This window comes from Epinephelus moara, chromosome 9 (assembly GCF_006386435.1).
Source record: "Epinephelus moara isolate mb chromosome 9, YSFRI_EMoa_1.0, whole genome shotgun sequence".
Classification (NCBI taxonomy): Eukaryota; Metazoa; Chordata; class Actinopteri; order Perciformes; family Serranidae; genus Epinephelus; species Epinephelus moara.
The window spans coordinates 9,591,719-9,611,559 of NC_065514.1; the positions used below are offsets into that span (position 1 = coordinate 9,591,719).

The window sequence follows — 19,841 nt, forward strand, 5'->3', positions numbered from 1 at the left end:
TGTTCCTTTTAACATTTAAGTCAAAAGACAATTAAGCAAAATACATTTTTGACTAGGGGGAGACTTTAGAGGATAGATTTAGATTGTGTCTTTACATGCCATTTGCATGCTGAGAGTTGAGACACTGTAATCAATCTTTTTCACACTGGCCATGAAGAAACACCTTGTAAAGTAACTATACAGTAAGAAGCGGGGGACAAAATCCAAAGCTAATGTGAAGCTTCAGCAGTTCAAGTGCATATCTTCATCCTTCATCTTTGTTTTGTCCTGTCACGGCAACTAACAGAGGGTATCCATCGCTATGAGAAAACACTCTTTGGAGAAACACAAGTAGTAACAGAGAGAGCGTAACACTTGAAGATGCCAAATCAATTTGACAGACTGCTAAAGCCTCATTAATGTTGGCTGAGCTTAGGATGGAATGAGGACCTTGGCCATGACAGGAGTGAAGGCGGAAGAAAGGGGACATTGCACAGCACAGCATAAAGAGTGACAAAGTCTGTGTAGGGATGAGGTCGGGTTGGTGGATGGGTCAAACAAACACAAGAATTTCACCAAGGAGACAGCTGTCTGTGTCCTGTTTGAAACCAAAAATCAACATGTACCTACCTCACATTAAGTTGCACAAATCTTATGCAGATTATTTTCTAAACCTATCCACGTAGTAAACCTAACAAGAGTGAAACCAAAACCTGACGGCCATTAAATGGGCTGATAACATCCTTCTGAGCCTGCTGGTAAATGTAACAGGCCCCTTCTACCCCATATGTATGAAGCTGATAACCACTGATAACGGCCATTTATTGGGATGATCACATTTGAAATGGGTGCATTGCAATGTCTATTAGAATCCAGCTAGGGACCTTTGTTGCATGTTATTCCACATCTTTCTCTATCATGGGGCTGGAGGTTGCCTGAGGTCTGCTCTGGATACTGACATCTAAAAAGCTAAACAGCAAATGATTGGCATTCTTTCTTAATTAGACTTGTTGATTTTATTTGTGTCCACAAACTCATGAATTAATCAGCTGATTGTTTTATGTTACACATTCACTACTTCCTGTGTCTAAAGTTGCCGCAATGCACCTCATAAAGGGACTGTGTGAGCATGTGTAGGCAGGAGTGTTGTTCATTTTAATTAAACTCTCTGAGCAGTGTAGTAATGTCACGATACTGCTAGTTACACTTACTTCCATTCAGTATCTGCACATTTTTTTTGGACGGTTGTGTACTTGTGCTGGCTTTGCAGTTACAAAGACCGCGGCAGAATAAGATGTTTGTGTGTTTTTGACAGAACAAGTGAATGTGGGTGGCTTGATGCTACTGTTATCTGAGGATGAAGCATGCAGGGGCTGCCAAAGCCTGTGGCAAGAGGAAAAGGGGGGGCAGGTAGGAGATTATAAAATTCAATTTAGGGCAATAGAGGGGGTGGATCTTTTATATAAGTTGCCACTGAGCTCTACTCCCCTTTTTTAGTCGGAGACACAAACACACACATGCGTACACGCACTTTCAAAAATCAGCTGTAGAATCTTCTCTCTCTCTGTGTTTTTGTTGTGATATCCAGTAAAACAGAAGATCCCTATTTGTCTTTGCTGCAGGGCCAAACCGAGCTCCAGATGCAGCTAATAATACACGGCTCATTGGGGTTTCTGTTGAGTATGTATGACTGTATTTCTGCATGTGCAATAGAGGGGAGCGCCCGAGGTAGAGAGCCACGTTTACAACATTCCAGTACATGCATCATCATCCAGTACAGGCTCTACAGGGAGTTCTTTTGAGGATGACCCAGCAATCGAGGGAAGAGGGCATGAAATTGCCCCTCTGAGATATTTAAGAGGTTGCTGCACTGAATAAGTGGAAATACTTCTCACCAAAGGGGTTTGCCAGCATTGTCATCTGAGCAGCTGTTCTCACTGTCCACATTTTGAAATCATGATAAACGAAGGTTTTTTCAGTTTTTTTTCAACCAGAAAAACACTCGAGCCAGGCAGAGAAAAACATATATCTTGCCCTCATTACCCCCTTTTCCATTAAAAGCTGTTCATTTATTGGCCGACAAGAGCAGCATGATCTCGCTCCCACTCGAGTGTAACACACTGGGAGTTTAAAAGCTGCATTGAACAAAAAAAACGAAAGCTTTCTATAAACTATAAAACCCTCTTAATAATTCAATCTTTTAAAACTATCCTGCCTGATCACAGAAATGATGAATTTAATAATTTAAGGCCAGAGAGGATTTTATGATGCACACATTAAAAGCTGCTGTTTCTGTGCCTGGAAGGGAGAATTTAGGGGGAGAGCAAAAGACTTAACTGGAATGTCGAATATGAGACCTACTGTATATTCATTGAGATCTCTCTCCGTGCTGCACGCCTGCTTGCACTTAAGCTCTTAATGGTTCCTTAAAACTGATGAGGTAAAGGGGAGAGGGAGCGTAAAATGAAAGTGTTCTTCTAAATGTTTTTTGGAGGAACGCCTATCAAGTGGAACGGAACTGGAGGGGAAATTAGCCAGGGGACATGCAAAGTGAGTGCTGTGGCTGGCTGTGTGTCATCCTTCTTTCTTCAAAGCTGTCTGAGGGGAGGAGGGGTACGGGCACAGTATCTCCGAGAGGCAGGGAGTGCTTGAGGAAAAAGACCAGAGAGAGTCAGTGAACTGGCTAAACTGAGGTTGTGATGGTCTCCTGTGAGAGAAAACAGTTACCGAGTGCTGATTTCTTGGACTGTTTGTGTGGTTGTTTGTGCCATGAAAGTATTTCCTCTCAGAGTTGTACATGCTGTAGTCGTGCAGAGTAATGAAGACTAGGGATGGGTGTTGTTAGTATTCTATTGAGACCTGTGCTGCTTATCAGAATCAATACATCCCAGTACTCTTATCAATACTCCTTAACTGTAATGGGATTCAAATGTGCAGTATAATTAAGTGCACCACTGCACAGTGTGCCCTGTATTTATTTATTTTTTCCCAAGCATATCGTTAGTGGTTCACAGGGAGGTAGAGAGAATTACTGTGTGAGATCTAGTGATCAGCTGTCTGGCTCACATGTAATTGGTACAGGAAAATTCAAACACAAGGCTTACCACTACCTGGTGTTACTTCCTGAGTCAACTAAACAAGGAGACCGCTGTTTGTTCCCTGACTGTAACCAAGTGATTATCATGGTAACCATGACGATAAAGGCCCCGTGATCAAAACGAAGTGGTCATTTCAACCCATACCATGGTGTTTTTCTGACATTAACAGTTCTTTCAACCATGTCTCTAAACCTCACCAATTAATTTTTCCAACAGTGAACAAAGACAAATGATGTCGTCCTGCGGATGGCTCGAATGTGTCATTCGAGGGGGCAGCAACAAATGACATATTTTGCAAGTTGTTGGTTGATTAACTACATTTCTTAATTTGCTAGTTATCCTCACTCTGCTGTAACCACAATCTACAAAATGTAGTCACAACCATGACTTCGTCACAGACCTGCCAACTGTAAAGAAAGTCTTAGAGTACCGCCTTGGCTCATTTACGTGTGCGGCCAAAAACAGACATAAGCAACTGTATATTTTGTGGAACCCATTCATTCATTAGTCAGAAATCTAAATTCTAAGGGGGAGGGGGAGGTATTTATGTAAGGGATAATGTATAGAGCCGGTGACTGTTGAAAAATAACCAATGGTTCCATTCCCCTGTCGGGAGTTATTTTTCAACAGTTAACCCTAACCCTAACCCAACAGTTGAGTTTGTTGAGAAACAGCAAGCGCCGCGTCCATAGCGACCGCTCCAGTAATGCCGTCTCGTCAACGTGAAATTTTTTTTTTTCCAGCGGATGTCTTAGTTACAACATGACTGAGCTAACTGGAGTAGTTTCATGTCGTATCTGGCAACGGGAGGCTTTTAACAGATGACGTCCTGATGTTAGCATTGCTAACTGTCCCTGTCAGCTGCAGCCACTGATGCTTTCTAGACATCGTGATTTCCCAAAACTGAATAAATACCACACATAGCAACACAAAACTGCTTTGCTAGCTCAATCATGTTGTAACTAAGATATCCGCTGGAAAAAATATTTTATTCACGGACCGTTCATTGAGTTATTACCTTATTTTTTATAGTCTATAGTTATATACAACGCTAACGGCTAACGTTAACAGCTAACAGTTAGCCCAGCTAATCTACGATAACCATATTAATTATGTGCACACAGAAATAGTAACGTTTGTTCAGTCATTGTGTTTATAGACTTTACAAACATCAGATTAGTCTACACGGTGATATAGTGACGTGAAAAATGTGATATATAGCTAAACTCTGCGGGTTTTCTACGCTAAGTATTTGTAAACAACACGGCGATTCCCTGGGGGCACCGCCGGAAGTGAAGGGCGTGAGACCCCTGCACTTCCGGTTAGTCGAAAAACTCAAAAAAAATTTTTTTTATTTTTTTTTTACCGATGGATTTCCAGATTGCCAGCTCACTATACATTATCCCGCTTAGAACATGGCTTACTATTAAAACATTCAAATGTTACAACTGGCATCAATATTATTAAATTGCTGGCAGAGTGTACTGACAGAGGAGAGGCGTTCACCAGAAACTGCGGCCGTTTTCTGGAGCGGAGGGTAGGATTTTACTCCACTTCTCCCGGTCGGATATGCTGGGTGCCCAGTAGCTGCGAAGGCTGCCCTCACATTTATGGCCAGTGACGGACATGATCTCCCTGCTCTCCAGGCCAGCTTGGGAGAGCTGTGTGGACTAACATTAACTAATTTTGATGCTCCTCAGTCTAATGCCGTTGCTATGGCATCCCTAGCAACGGAGCAGCGGTGATACCTCAAGAAATAAACACCGCAGAATTTTGTTGATTGACCAATCAGAATCAAGTATTTAAGAGTGCCATGTTCTAATATATTATTATTACTACTTACTTTCTAACTCAACTGACTGGTGAACAGGCATCTAGCTTACAAATACATACATAAAGTTGGGCTAATGTTAACTCAAGTTCTAATCTCACCCCCCTCCAAGGGGGAACAAGAAAGACAGTATCAAGGTCAAGCGTGTTGCTGTTGATTTGCGGATCCTAGCTACTGTCTGTTGAGATGACATCACACAACTGTCAGTCAGCCCTGCAGGCTAAAAGCTTGTCTCTGTATTGCTGCTGCGTCTTGCTGTTATACATTACAACTGCACAATCGATCAAACTCACAAGGCGTCACGAGCCAATGCAAGTATGACGCTGAATATATGAATCTTTGTTGACCTTGAACTAATGACTGAAGAGAAGTCTAGACCCCCTGGCTGGACCAGTTGGGAACCACTGCCTTAAACAACATATAACGGATGTATGTTCAATTGGGGCGGCACGGTGGTGTGGTGGTTAGCACTGTCACCTCACAGCAAGAGGGTACCCGGTTTGATCCCGGGTGTGGGGGAGCCCCTCTGTGTGGAGTTTGCATGTTCTCCCCGTGTCATTGTGGGTTTTCTCCAGGTACTCCAGCTTCCTCCCACAGCCCAAAGACATGCAGGTTAATTGGTGACTCTAAATTGTCCGTAAGTGTGAATGTGAGTGTGAATGGTTGTCTGTCTCTATGTGTCAGCCCTGTGATAGTCTGGTGACCTGTCCAGGGTGTACCCTGCCTCTCGCCTAATGTCAGCTGGGATAGGCTCCAGCCCCCCCGCGACCCTTAAGGGGATAAGCGGTCAGAAAATGGATTGATGGATGTCCAACTGTCTTTCTTCTAATTTATCTGAGGTATAATCTGGCAGTCGGAAAGACATTTTCATCATCACAGGGCCGTACATGCAAAGAGAGAAACTTTTAGGAAGTACATGTAACTCAGTTGTATATAACTGTACTATTATCATTAACTCTTATTTACAACGGCTGATTTAAGAATTTATTTTTATATTATCTCCAAAAATATCTAAAAGCATTCAATAATCTGAAAGTGAGAATGCAGTCTTTAATTACAACCTGATACGATGAGCTCCATTTGTGAGAAGAAAATGAATTTTCATCAGTGTAGTTTAATAGCGGTTCAAATACGCTCAAATATTGCTGAATAACTCAAGAATACAATACCACAAAATATGCTTTTTCACCAGTCTCTTGTAGCCATGACTTTCTAAAGACATTTTAATCTAAAAAATAAAACAAAACTAGTTCAAAAAGCACATCCCACTGTGTTTTATTAGCTCATTAAAGAAGATTTTGAGTCTGTGAATGGTATTTGCTTGTAAAAAAGAGAACACCACAGAGAACTTTAAACTGTCCACGGACACATTAGTCATTTAAAAGACAGCTGAGTCATGGTCTATAAAATGTTGTTACCTAATTTTCATATTGCAACCATATTGTATGCTCTACCAATAATTGTTTAATTGGCCTGCTTTAGAACTCCTACAGTAAATATGGTTCATATACATGTGTATTTGTTTTGTTTGATTAGACCTCTAATGACTGCGTGGGCTGTGACAGATGCTGCTTGACTGACACTTTTCTGACTCAAATACACTTCTTTTAAAATATATATTTATACTCTAAATACGCTTTCAGAAGTTTACAAAATAATTACCAATTTAGCTCACATCTGTTTAGATATTACTTTATGGGTAAACTTGTATTACAAAATAATACTGAAATATAATCATAGCATTGGAGAGTGGCATTATATTTATTGATAGCAGCCACTCTGTATGTCAAACTGCTGGTAAGTCACTCTCTGACAGCATTCTGATATCAAACAGACTACCTTGTGATACATTTGACAGCTTTGCAGTGTAGCTGCTTGAGCTAACATTCACGTTAGCTTCACAGACTGACAGGACGAGCTGCCTCACAGCTCTGGATCCTGGAGGTCCCGACTCAGACGTGGTGATAAGCATGAAATAATTATATTTCTACAACTTTGTTCTCCAGCTGTCAGTCATTCTCACTTGACAACTGCTGAGCTTCCTGCCAGGCAATCACCTAGGTTGTTTATGTACAAAGCATTGCAAGTTGATTCCAATTCGAGGTGTCACGATTCAGTAGCTTGTTTGCAATCACAATGTAATGATGCACAAAATCCAGATGGGCAGGGGGTGATAAATCCATATACTGTGTGAACGCAACTACATAAAAGGGTTGGATGAATATGCAGGTAGCAGTTATTGTCAGAAAACTGAAATATGTTGGATGTGACTCACACTGAAAGAAGAAGAGCAATGTTCCAAACAACTTGACTGAGTCACCTGGTGTGGATATGATCATCATTACAAATTACCTCGTCCTCCACACCTCCTAATGTTATCAATGTTAGACAGCGAGCAGATGAAAGCGTACAAGAGTCTACAACTATTTTGTGTGTGGTTGGGTCCACGACCGAAACAACTGCCATCTTGCTTTTGGCAGGGTGAGTAAATATGCTTAGGTATAACTGCCTTTATATTTCAACTCTGCTGTCCGGCTACGTTAGCTAACTTTAGCCACTATTTTTTACCTACCTGATCAACTATTCCTGGAGGATTAGTGAAACACCATTAAAAATCTGGGTTGTGGCTAAAAAAACGGCGATATTGTCACAGCCAACCCGGTCTCACTCCGAAGTCGACGAATTCCGGTGCTTGGGCAGTGACTTATACTAGCGTCTTGATTTCAAGATGGCGCACGCTCTGCTGCGACAGCATGGACTGTACCAGAGATATTGGATGAAGCGAGATACCCAACTGTAGGCTTATCCAATGTTAAGAAAACGGTTACTCTTCCTGTCTCCTAAGTGGGTGTGGTTAGCTCTCCCTCCAATCAGAGCCTGCCTCCCTCAAACCCCCCCCCCACCACCATGTTGAACAGAGGCTCTGTGGATGTCTGTGTATGCGGATCGAGAAGCAGGTAGAATGAAAATACATTCTTCCTATTATTGCAGCCTATTGTTGCACAAAGCTTGGGCATTTTTTATTTATTACTAGCGGTAAATAACTGTTTGTAAGCTAACTGTGATTTTACCGCCTGTTTATCAAGATCACGAGATCTCGCGAGAACTTGTTTTCTGAGACGGACAGGGCTCAAACAAAGTTAACTTTCTCTTGATCTGTGCGGATGAAAAATGCAGCTTTAGTGTCAGAACATTGGGAAGATGTGTGGCTTGTGGAAAATGAACCCAATATTTACTTTAGTGACTACAGGGCGAAAGAATTGACCATAAATTGTGATCACGTTCATTTTCCTCATTGAGGACAATACATTCAGAGCTGCCGCAAGTCTCCTACGGGGGCGTGGCGCTGACGTCACTGAATCAGGAAGTGAGCTGAGTTGGGTATCTTGCTTCATCCAATATCTCTGACTGTACTTACTGTACTGTTCTACCTGTTTCTATACCATGCTCTCTGTCAAAAACCGGACTAAACTCACATGCATAACTGGCACTGCCGCAAAAATCATCGGTCTTCCCACACCCAACCTCACTGAACTTAATAACAGGGCCATCACACGTATCGCAACCTCAATCGAACAGGACTCCACACACCCACTAAACGAACATCTTGCCAGGACGCAAGTATAAAACGCTGAGGTGCAGAAGGGCTCGCTTTGGGAAAAGCCTGATTCCCGCAGCCGTAGCTGCTCTGAACAACAGGCACCGTTGATTGTGTCATGTTTATATGCTGTATGTCGTTGCTTTTTGTGTGCTGCTCACCAGTGTGATGTGTTCTGATGGTGTCGGTGTTTGTGTGTCATTGTTTTTCAACAAGTACAGTGCTATGGAAAAGAATTTCCCCTTGGGGACAATAAAACCTAACCTAACCTAACCAGACACTAACAAAAAAAAGCCGTCGTTTACTACTGGCATGATACGCGTCAAATTGCCATTACACTTTAACAGCACCAAGTGGTGTCAGAAGGAAACGTGGCCAAACAAAAATGAAAGTTAAGGTGACGAAAGTCCGGCGGGCAGGAGGGTTGGTAGATAGGTCCAACAAACAGACTTTCAGACGGGAGAGCGGTGTTTGCTTCCTGTAAGCTTTTAAAGCCAAATCCTGTGCTTTTTTCCCTAAACCCGACCACATATGCTAATTGTTGAAGAAAAAAAAAAAAACGTCAATTTGCGAGTCTTTGGAAAGAGACTGTATGTAAACGGTAAATTTCCTGTGAAAACGGAAGTGTACTTTGAAAGACAATGCATGTAACTGGCAGAACTTGACACGGTGTCCCAGAATGTCAACAACCAACGCACCCAGGGTAGCTTTCACGTCGTACAAGGACGTGGAAAGTCCGTGACCAAACATCGTGAGAATGTGTTGTGTCAGCACACTGTAATTTCATCCAACTTGGGGGATTAAAGTTGGGGCATTTGACGTTTAAGTTTGAAATTAGTTGACTGAAAACACCACATGCAAAAAGCTACTCAGAGCAGATTCTCAGTCTCATGAATGAATATCATGTTTTTAGTTTGCTGATATGCAATATGAAATCTAACCGGCAGTTCAGCTAATTAGTCTTGATGAAGGTCACATTGAGCAGAGAAATCTGCGTGGGAGTAGACAGCTTAAATGAATGTGTGACGTTATTTTCCACTGGATGAATGTTGTTGTACAACAGAAATACCAGTTTTGTACTCCAGACTCTACATGTTCGAGAGTAAGGAAAAAATAGAAGGCCTGGTTTGTCTATATTTTTATATCTCTGGCAGTGGAGTACACTCTCTGTGCTGAAAGGTTAGTACCAGGGAAGTCTATCATTATCTACAAAATTGTATTGATACAACTCTGTCAAAATGAGTCATTCTCCTTGGCTGAAGTTTTGTCAAGTTGTGCAGTGTGTGCTGGTTGGTTGGCCCGTTTGTTAGTGCTGGAGTTCAACGATCCACTCTCTAAAGCTAGTCTCTGGGTGATGATGCACTTTCATCTTGCAAAGATACTTATCAAGTTCTTAGATCCAAAATGCACCCAAACACCAGGCTTCTTTGAAGATTAAATGCGCTACTTTCAGAATCTCTGACTTGATTCAGAATCGTACAAGACAAGAATCTCAAGTCTTATTTGAATCAACTATTTCCATCACCCCATTTGTTAAGGCACTGTTGTCAGTTACAATTACAATTGAGGCTTTGGCAATTTGGAAACTGCACTTTGACATTGAAAAATGTAACTGTTTTAATCAGTATTAGTGTTGGATTTGCCAGAGCTGATGGCCTTGCAGTCATTCTAGGACCAGTCTTTTACACTTCTGTGGTTCTTTTCTCCTTGTAGGAGACATTATAGCTGTCAGAACGTTTGGTTTGGTATGTGACATCTGTTCGGTTCACCCTGTAACCCAAGCAAATAGTCAGCTGATAGATCACATGATTCCCTTCCATGCAACCAATTGGCAAATCTCGTTCCAGGCGCCCTATTCAAACTGCTCTGGCCTGCCTACTGTTGCTGCTTCCTCTGCAAGCCGCTTTGCAACCTGCCTCCACCCCAGCTCCACCTTTTCATGTTGTCTGACTTATTGATGTCATTTCTGTTTGTCACTGATGCTGCTCTGTTCTGTTCCTGAGGGGTCTTTGCTGCTGCTCTCTCTGCCTTAGGCTTTCCATGTAGGCACATGGAAGGGCAGAGAGGTGTGCTCTAAAGTGGTCCTGACTGGACTGGTCTATTTATGTCTACTACTCACACGAAGGGAGCAGAAATCCCAGAGAGTGAGTTTTACCTGGCACACTCTGACAGTGCACCAGTTGCTGTCTATCTATCAGCCATAGCATGCTAGTCAGCTTAGCCCGGTTTGCCAAGTCAGTCAAGCTCAACGATTTGTGTTGAACTGTATGCAGACACTGTTCAGCTGAAGTCCAGTGTATCTGCAGAAACACTGCAAACATTTCATTTCAGACAACTTCACCTGAATGTGTCAATTTGCAGATCGAGACAAAAACAGACTGGAAGGCAAGTCCTTCTCCCCACAGCATTCAGACAGCCTCTCTCTGCTGATTTGGAAATGCTACAGGAGTGTTTACCGCTGCAGATATGCTACCACACTAAAATATGTGTAGAAAAGAATACTGAATTAAAGCAAATGCTAAAAAGTGCGTGAGCTCCGCTACAATGTGCCTTCACATGTGCACTGTAGTCAGTCTGTTGCCTACAGCCTACTCTGTATAAACGAGCGGTAACTGCAGTTCAGGAATTATTAACAGGTCAGAGTCTTGTCAATCAATCAATCAATCAATCAATCAATCAAAAAAGCAGTAATGAATTTTTAAAAAAAAATCTATTATCATTATTATTACTATGAACAATATGCCACTATTTGAGTGGTGAGTTACTTTCACAATAACAATTATGGACAATAAACCACTTTTACATATCAACATTAAAAATAAATCTACATTTTTTGTTTTCTGTTTTTTACCTGCTGTATCTAAAATATACCAATTTTTGATACAGCAGATCAGCAGACCAATCACCTCGGCGATACCAAAACCGAAGTACATACCGAACTGGGAATTTTGTGTAAGATTCCAACCCTAGGCATCATTAGTGAATAGATTTTGGTGATTTCAGCAAACTGCCAGCATAGCTGCACACAACTTCAACAAGAGCAGAAGTCCAATCAGCCAGAGTAAATAATGACACCTGTCTGGTTTTTCAGGGGCTTTTAAGTTTGGAGTATCCAACCCCAAAGTGAGAGAGACAGTGTACTGTTCAAACTGTTTCCCTGCTGGGCTCTGACACCATTCTGTGTCAGCCCTGACAATACCTCACTGAATCCTAGCCACGGCAGGGTAAATGTGTTGTGTTGCCTTTTGTTCTTCCACATTGCCATCCGCAGAGACTGCTGGCGCTGCACAGACCCATAATGAAAGGCACAGCCAGCTGTGCTGGCCAGCAAGATGGCACTTTCATCAAACTAAACCAAGCTTAAGCCAGCTTCTCAATTATTTAACGCCTGAAACAAGCAACAGTGTAGAACCCCCCCTTCCTCAACAAACCACCGCAGACGACCGTCAGTGATGTTGAAAAGGAGAGATTGTTTTTGAGATGATGAGATTTGGATTATGGTTATGTAGAGAGAGACAATACAGTGACGCTGATTGCTACAGAAATACTTGCAGCTTGAATAGAGAAACAGAACACCGATTCTGTTTTGTAGCAAAGTGAAGTCAAGCTGCGTACTGGTGCCAGATGTATGACTAACACAGCAGGCACAGCGCTGTGCACACTGCTGCCTGGGCCTGTTTCTAGGTCCTAAAATAAATCGGTATGTCATAAAGTAAATTTGTTTATGACATACTATATTATATTTAGCATAGAGCATGGAAGCTTTAAATTGATTATATGTAAACGGCAGGTTTGGAACATGTCTAATGTGTTCATATCTCTTTAAATATACATCAAAAAGACATTGTTTTCTTCCCATTCTACAAAGCTGATAACTTGGATGCTACAGACTAATTTGGAATGTAAATAATCACAACATCTATTTTCTGCTGTGCCTGAGATTTTTTTTTAACCAAGTCTCTGTAGGATTGTGAAGCAGAATTGGATAAGTCTGAATTCAGAGAGGAACGTAATTTATTTTCTCCAACATTCTTCTCCCGTCACAAGATATATTTCCTGCGAATGCCACAGAGGTTACCATATCAGGGGCCAAACTTATACTTAATGAACTTTGCAAAACCTGGCAGATAATGAGAGGTGATTAATTTGGCCGGCCCACATATCAAGCAATGGATACAGACTTTTTTTTATTTCATGCACAGTGCACAGGCCCCACAGTTGATTATTCTGAGAAAACTGCATTTTTGATCCCTGGAGAGTAGTTCAGTGTTGGGCAGATGTCGCTGCTCAGGGACCTGCTTCTGTGTTTACAACACCACATTCTTTAATGTGCATTCAATAGTTTCTGGATGACTGTGGAGTTCTACAGTGTGGCACATGCTAAATCAAGCTGTGGCACAAAATTGAGTGTTTCTCAGCAAACATGAAATTTTTTCAGCGAGAAATTCAAAACTTCTCCACCCAGCCATGGAGACATGAGTCATAGTTGAAACTGAGGAAGTATGCAAGTGGAATTGCTGAATTTATGAAAGGAGTCAAAGCTTTCTGCATGAATAGCATCCTAATTGGGTTTAGATTTAATATTGGTTTTGCCCCTTAATCACCATCGGACTGTACCTCTGTAAGTGCTCCTTCACTTGGAGAGAGCACCTCGAAGACAGTCCCAGTCCCTGATTGCTTGATTAGCTGCTGCCTTACTAAATCATGCGCATACAGATTGTGAGCTCAAAGGCGGAATAAAACATCTTCTTTCAGTTGTGCTTCGAGAAGCCGCAGAAATCAATTTGATCTCACAATATTGTTCTTTACCACTGCCTTTTCAAAATGCTCACACGCTACAAAAGCATGAATCATAATCCGCTGCAATCACAATGGTTCCACTATAGCTCTGAATGTTAGGGCTCATCATGTAAGTAAACTCGCTCTGTTGTAACTGTCAAGCTTTCCGTCTCTTCACAGAAAATGAGGAAGGATGCAATAAAGAAAATTGCCATAACTGCAAGTAGGAGCTTGAGAACAATTTTACAGTGGACGTAAAAAGATAAAAGCTGGAACTGCTCCATTGTCAATATCAAGAGATTTATGACTTATAAAGAGTGGGCTGACTTTGTTGACTTGCTTTATATTTATTTGACCTTCAAGTTGCCGTAACGCTGACAGATCCCACGGATAAAATATATCCTATGCTGTGCGTAATCAAATATATTGAATAAATACTTTTACTCTTACAGAGAGACTTAAGTATTTTTCTTTACCTGGACACTGTTTTTCCATGTTTTGTGTCTAAGTGACTAATTGGGACACCTATTTTTGAAAGTGGTCCAGTATTGAGAGAGACCGTTCAAGCCACAGCGGTGAAACAGGCTGCGGTGTAATCCCTATGGACATCTGTGCAATTCACATCCATTAAAAGTGCTTGTTTGCCACTGACAGGCTCAGATTGCTATTAGAAGTGCCTGACAACATTACAGAAAAAAACCCTACACAGACATTAAGTGCTTTTCCTTAACTTTTGCTGAGCCTGTCTGTTTCTAAGTGTGTGTGAACAAGTCTCACTCAAAGAGAAAGAAATCTTGTCCTAAAACCTTGCAGACTCTTCCATGTTGTCAAATTCAGATAAATATTCACCCATGACACTGAACACTCTTGAGCAAGACTTGGTCACAATGACAAAACAGACCAGCCAAAGGTTCTTTAGGGTCTTTTATATAGTTTTATCAGACACTTCTAATTGAGCATAGCGTTAGTTCAGGCAGGACACGATGAAGTTCAGCTCACATCCCAGCTACATCAGCTGATCTCAAACAGCCCAATCAACTGATGGAGCAGCTGACTGATGGAAGGGAGTCAGCTGATAGATCACATGATTCCTTTCTATGCAACCAATTGACAAATCTCATTCAGAGTCCCCTATTTAAACTGCTCTGGCCTGCTGCTTCCTCTGCAAGCAGCTTTGCAACCTGCCTCGACCCCAGCTCCTCCTTTTCATGCTGTGTCTGACTTATCAGTGTCATTTCTGTTTGTCATTGATGCTGCTCTGTTCTGTTCCCAGGGGTCTTTGCTGCTGCTCTCTCTGCCTTAGGCTTTCTTTGTAGGCGCATGGAAGGGCAGAGAGGTGTGCTCTCCCTGTCTTAGGCTTTCCACAAAGGCGCATACAAGAGGTTCTCTGCGTAGCTCTAGGAAAAGTAGAGAGGCCCCAGAACGGAGCCATACCACCAAATGTATTACTGNCCTCCATTAGGTGGAGTTGTGTTGCTACCCCCTCTCCCCTTGGATCTCCGCAAGGGATGTGAGGACTCTAAAACTTCACCTGAGCCTCCATCGGCATATGGGTGAGTAGATAATGGCTGAATTTTCATTTTTGGGTGCACTATCCCTTTAAGGGTTTCTACTTAAGCACATGGAAGGGCAGAGAATTGAGCTCTCTCCACCTTAGGCTTTCCATGTAGACACGCAGAGGGGCGGAGAGGTGTGCTCTCTCTGCCTTAGGCTTTTCACGTAGACACGTGGAAGAGGCTTTCTAGAGAGGCCACAGAACAGAACCATACTGTCAAATGTAATACTGCAAATGAAAATTTAGTTCTCTTTGACTGAAGTGTTCCTGACTGAAATAACAATCTGAGTGTGTCACTGGCAAAAACAGACACTTTTAATGGACGTAAATTGAAGGCTCTCAATTACCCTTAGAAATTGCATTGCAGCCTGTTTCCCAGCTGCGCCTGGAGCGCTCTTGCTCAAGACTGGAACATTTTCTAAAATTGTTGTCTCCATTTGTCACTTAGACACAAAATCATGGGAAAATAGGGTCCAAGCTGAAAAATACCCAAGTTTCTCTGAAACAGTTAAAAAAATACAGTAAAAGAAAAGCTGAAGTGAGGTACAGTATAATACCATTACTACATTATACAGCACAGGTTGTTCCGTAGAAAATAATCATTTCAAATATTTGTTTATGTTGCAAACGTTTTTCTTGTTGCCTTTTGTATTTTCCCAATAATGAGAAAATACAATTATAAGCCTGAAGTTCAGAATATACATATTGTTATGATAGCTTTGTTGGTAGTTTAATGAATGTCTTGTGGGTGTGGTTTAGGCAGCTGGTAGGAGGCATGGTCAGCACTAATGTCACACTTGGTGGTACGTGGTAATAACTCATTAGCCACTATAAGTCGCACCTGGAGGGAGAGCTGGTGAGGCCTTTGAGCTGAGCGGGCACGCCACGGGGGAGACGCCGGAGGCAAGACACTCTGAGGACAAAAGAGACAGCGTTTGACACGCCACCACGAATTATCCATGTCAATACACATTCACTCCAAACAACCACGAAGGAGAGCGAGCTGGCCGACTGGTCTGATGGAACTACACCCTAGGAGTGTCCAGCAGAGCAGTCTGGTCCAAGCTAGCTGGTTGCGAGGAGCAAGAGCAGTGGCCTGGTAATGAGTCAACCACACACACACCCGCAGATAGGAGAGGTCACACTCACCCAGGGAAGTCCAGGCACGTTTCCCATGTCTAATGCAACACTAAGTTACGGGCTTACTAGCCTTAATTAATGAGGTTTCACAAGCCAGGTATAGCAGCGTAACAATATATTCAAAGTTTTGCACATTCTGTCTCTGTTGTGAAAATTAATGTTACTTATTGTAAATTCCTGTAAATTACAGAGTCCTCCTGCTTGTATACAGAGCCCTGAATGTGCTAGGACCGAACTACTGCTAACTCCCTTGTTAACTCTGCGATCATCTCCTGTTAGTTCATTGGAGGTTCCCAGCAACAGCCAAAAGAAAATTGGGGATGAAGCCTCTGTCAGACCTACTACCTACAGATATCAGGGAAGTCAGTTTGCTACATATTTCAGGAAGAAAGTTAAAAATGTATCGCTTCACTTGAGCCTATAACTAGCTATGACTTCCCTGATACAGGCCTGAAACTTTTTTTTTTACACTTTGCACTGCTGCAATTTTTAAAAACATATTTTAATACATTTTTTTAGAGCTTTATAATTTATGATTTTACAATTTTATGGTTTTAAGATTTATGGTTTTGCTTATATTGAGCAATGGTGGCTTTACGTACTCTATTTTCATCTAATATTTTGTTTTTTAATTGTATTTAATTACCCTTTTATATTGAATAGCCTTGTTGGCCTGCTTTATGCTCATTCTCTCTATTTTCATTTGAAGCACTCAGTGCATTGAATTCCCTTACTGTAAAAACTGTGTGCTGCATTCTTTGTATGAAAGGTGCTAGTTAAATAAAGTTTATTGTCATTATTATTATTATTAAGTACTTCTTTTTATGTCTTTTGAAACAAAATATTTAGCAAGCAGAATGTTTCAATTAACCTTTTCAACTCTGTCTGACTCTCGGTGAATCTGTCACAGGTGTGCATCCAAAGATGCTTCCTCAGATCGAACCAAGACGACCTGCAATTGCGAGCTTTCAGGCGAGTGAGTGTAATTACCCTGGTTTATAAATATACTCCTTATCACAGCAGAGGGATCCACATTTAAGCCATATCATAAGCTTTGGGATTACCGTAGTGCCTCGCCTCGGTGCAGATTACCATAAATCTCCCCACACGGGTGAGGAGGCGTGCGCTGTTCCAGGGAAACTCAGGTTAACATGAAGGGCAGCTGCAGTGCACATCCATGCATGAGACCACACAGACCTTAGTGACCCATAATGGATGTTTAACCTTGTACTGAGCAAGTCTGCATGATCCACGTATTAAACGCCTCTCAAGCGACTTTTCTCTTCTCTCACTTCCCGATACACCTCATCCACCCCTAATATGATTTCTGCACAAATCAATAATGTACAGAATAGAGTTAAGGCAGTGTGGAAGTTTGCATGAGCAATACATAAAACAACATATTCCTAGAGAAATGAGTTCTACATAAAAAATTAACCTTCAACTCTCCCCCAAACAAACACACACGCACACACACATACAGTGCAAACACACGCCAAACATGTATGAGCCATGCCATGCTGATTTGGTGTGGTGTCTGCAAAATAGTTAGACAGTGTCCAATCATTCATGGTGCCTGAAAGTTGATATATTGTGAAGAACATTTGTGAGGCCTTGAACTGCAAATTCAATAGAGATGAATACAGTGTTAAGGCCACACTCAATTAACCATAGAGCACAAATATTTGGTACTGCATTTTTGTTAAACTCTGGGCCTCTGAATCCATTTTGTAGATTGCTTTCTTTGGCTCATATTAATTATTTTCTGTTTTCCACATTAGAGTTTCTAAGATAAAACCTGAATAATTGGAGACGTCTAACATTCAAATTCAAGCGTGTTATGAACGAAGAGTCAAGGATGCTTAACTGTGATTCAACAGTGTCTTTTTACAGGGCATACTTGATAAAGGATTTACCTCTCTGTCGAGCCTTTGTATTTTGATTTTGAGTTTTTATTTTTAGGCTGATGCGATGAATCATACCTCACACTCCCTGGCGCCAGAAATTGTGCATGTGCAGGAACCAGTGCCATTGCCTAGCACCTCCAATGCCTCTGGTGTGGCAGCAGGGTTGTAGCTCATGTAATACTCTTGGAGCTGGGAGCTCAGGTTCTGCTCCGGCTCAGGACTCTTTTTGCGACGCTTCCGCCCCACCATGGATCGCTGCTGCAGCAACCTGGTTGCACCGGGATAGCGCCGCCACAACACATAGATAATTGTCAAGATTAGGGACATGGTGAAGAAGAGTGCCACGCTGCCCACCACCACTTTGTGCAGAGTCATGTGCTCCAGCTCTGGGGGTGGTGGGAGAGTGGGTCGTACGCGAGGAACCGAGTCTCTTGGGTCTTTGCTCATATGCCCTGGGAAGGTAGGGTGAGGAATCGGTCGAGGTCTGAATGGCGGGACAGGACCAAAGGTGTTGGCTGGTGGCAAAGGTGGAGAGCCGCTAGTGGGGGCAAAGGTTGGTTCACCGGTGGCTTCAGAAATGAGCTCTGACATTGGTGAGGGTGTTTCTGTCAGAACATAATCAGTTTCCTCACAAATACCATGGCTCCTTGTGGCTTCCATAATTTTTTCTCCCTGCAGATACTTTGGGCTGCTGCATATCATAGTGGTGTCCTTACTACCCCGAAAATTCCTCAACCAAGCTACAAGTGGGCATATGCCAGTTCCACAGTCCCACATGTTTCCAGCCAGGCTGATGGAGGTCAGTGAGATCCACGCCGACACCGCCTCCTGAGACACATTGGACAGTTTGTTGGACTCCAGGTTGAGGACTTGAAGGTTGGGCAAGCAGTGAAACACAGCAGGGTCCAGGGTCTGGATTTCATTTCCAGACAGGTCAAGTTTCTGCAGTGTATACCAAGTCCACGGGAGGCCCTGGTTAACCACCTTAATGCGGTTCCATTGCAAATAGAGTGATCTCAGATTGGCTAAGCGTGGAAACAGGAAAAAGTTGATCCGTGAGAACTGGTTGTGCTCCAGATGCAACTCCATCAGCTTCTGCAGCCCCAGAAAGGTGGTGCGGGTAAGAGCCTTGATTCGATTGTAGCCCAAATCCAAAAACTCCAAACTTCGGCACTCCAGGAATGCTCGGATCGGGATGTTGGAGAGACCATTTGAGCGTAGGTGTAGGTTCTGCAGTTTCCGTAAGCCATGGAATTGCCCTGGCTGCAGGATTTCCAATTTATTGTAGGACAAGTCCAGACTGCGAAGATTGGGAATTCCATGGAATGTTGAATTGTGCAGGGATGTGATCCTGTTGGAGCTCAGTATCAGCTCTTTAAGCCTGCGGACGCCCTGGAATGCTCGACTGTCAACAGCTGAAATCTGATTATGGTCCAAGTATATCCAGAGAAGCTGGCTGAGGTGAGCAAATTGATACGGTAGCAGGGTGTGCAGATCATTGTAGCGCAGGGAGAGGCCTTGGCAGCCTACTGAGATGTTTTCTGGGACATCTAAGAAGCCAGCCGAATCACAATGGACAGTTTTCCCCTCACATCGGCAGCTATTGGGACAGGTGCGCTCACCAAAGCTGAACAGCAGGGGAGCCCGTAAGAGGAGAAGGAGAGGAAAGAGGAGGTGTGTCAGTCGTCCATCACACAGCAATGGACCTATAAGAAAATATGAGAGAGAAGAGGAATGAGAGGAATGTAGGGATTTTTATAGAAGTCACATTTTCAGGTGTTATATTAAAAAAGGCCAGAGACGAATAAAAAATTCAGTATCCTTTGTGAAGCAAAGGGATTCACAACCTTTTGAACAGATTTAGAGATCATTTAAAGTTCTTTCTTAAATAGTAAAAAAAAAAAAAAAGAGCTGAAGCATATGAATAGAAAAACTAGACAGGAAGCTCAGGTGA

The 19,841-nt window shown here is 42.4% G+C and overlaps 1 protein-coding gene across 1 annotated transcript in view; it reads right to left on the bottom strand.

Moving 5' to 3' along the window:
- lrrtm4l1 (leucine rich repeat transmembrane neuronal 4 like 1) overlaps positions 1 to 19,841 on the bottom strand; it is an 86,574-nt gene that overhangs the window by 31,553 nt on the left and 35,180 nt on the right. Inside the window, exon 2 of the mRNA XM_050053167.1 lies at positions 17,963 to 19,593. Coding sequence (XP_049909124.1) covers positions 17,963 to 19,593 — 1,631 coding nt within the window. The remainder of the gene's footprint in view (positions 1 to 17,962; positions 19,594 to 19,841) is intronic.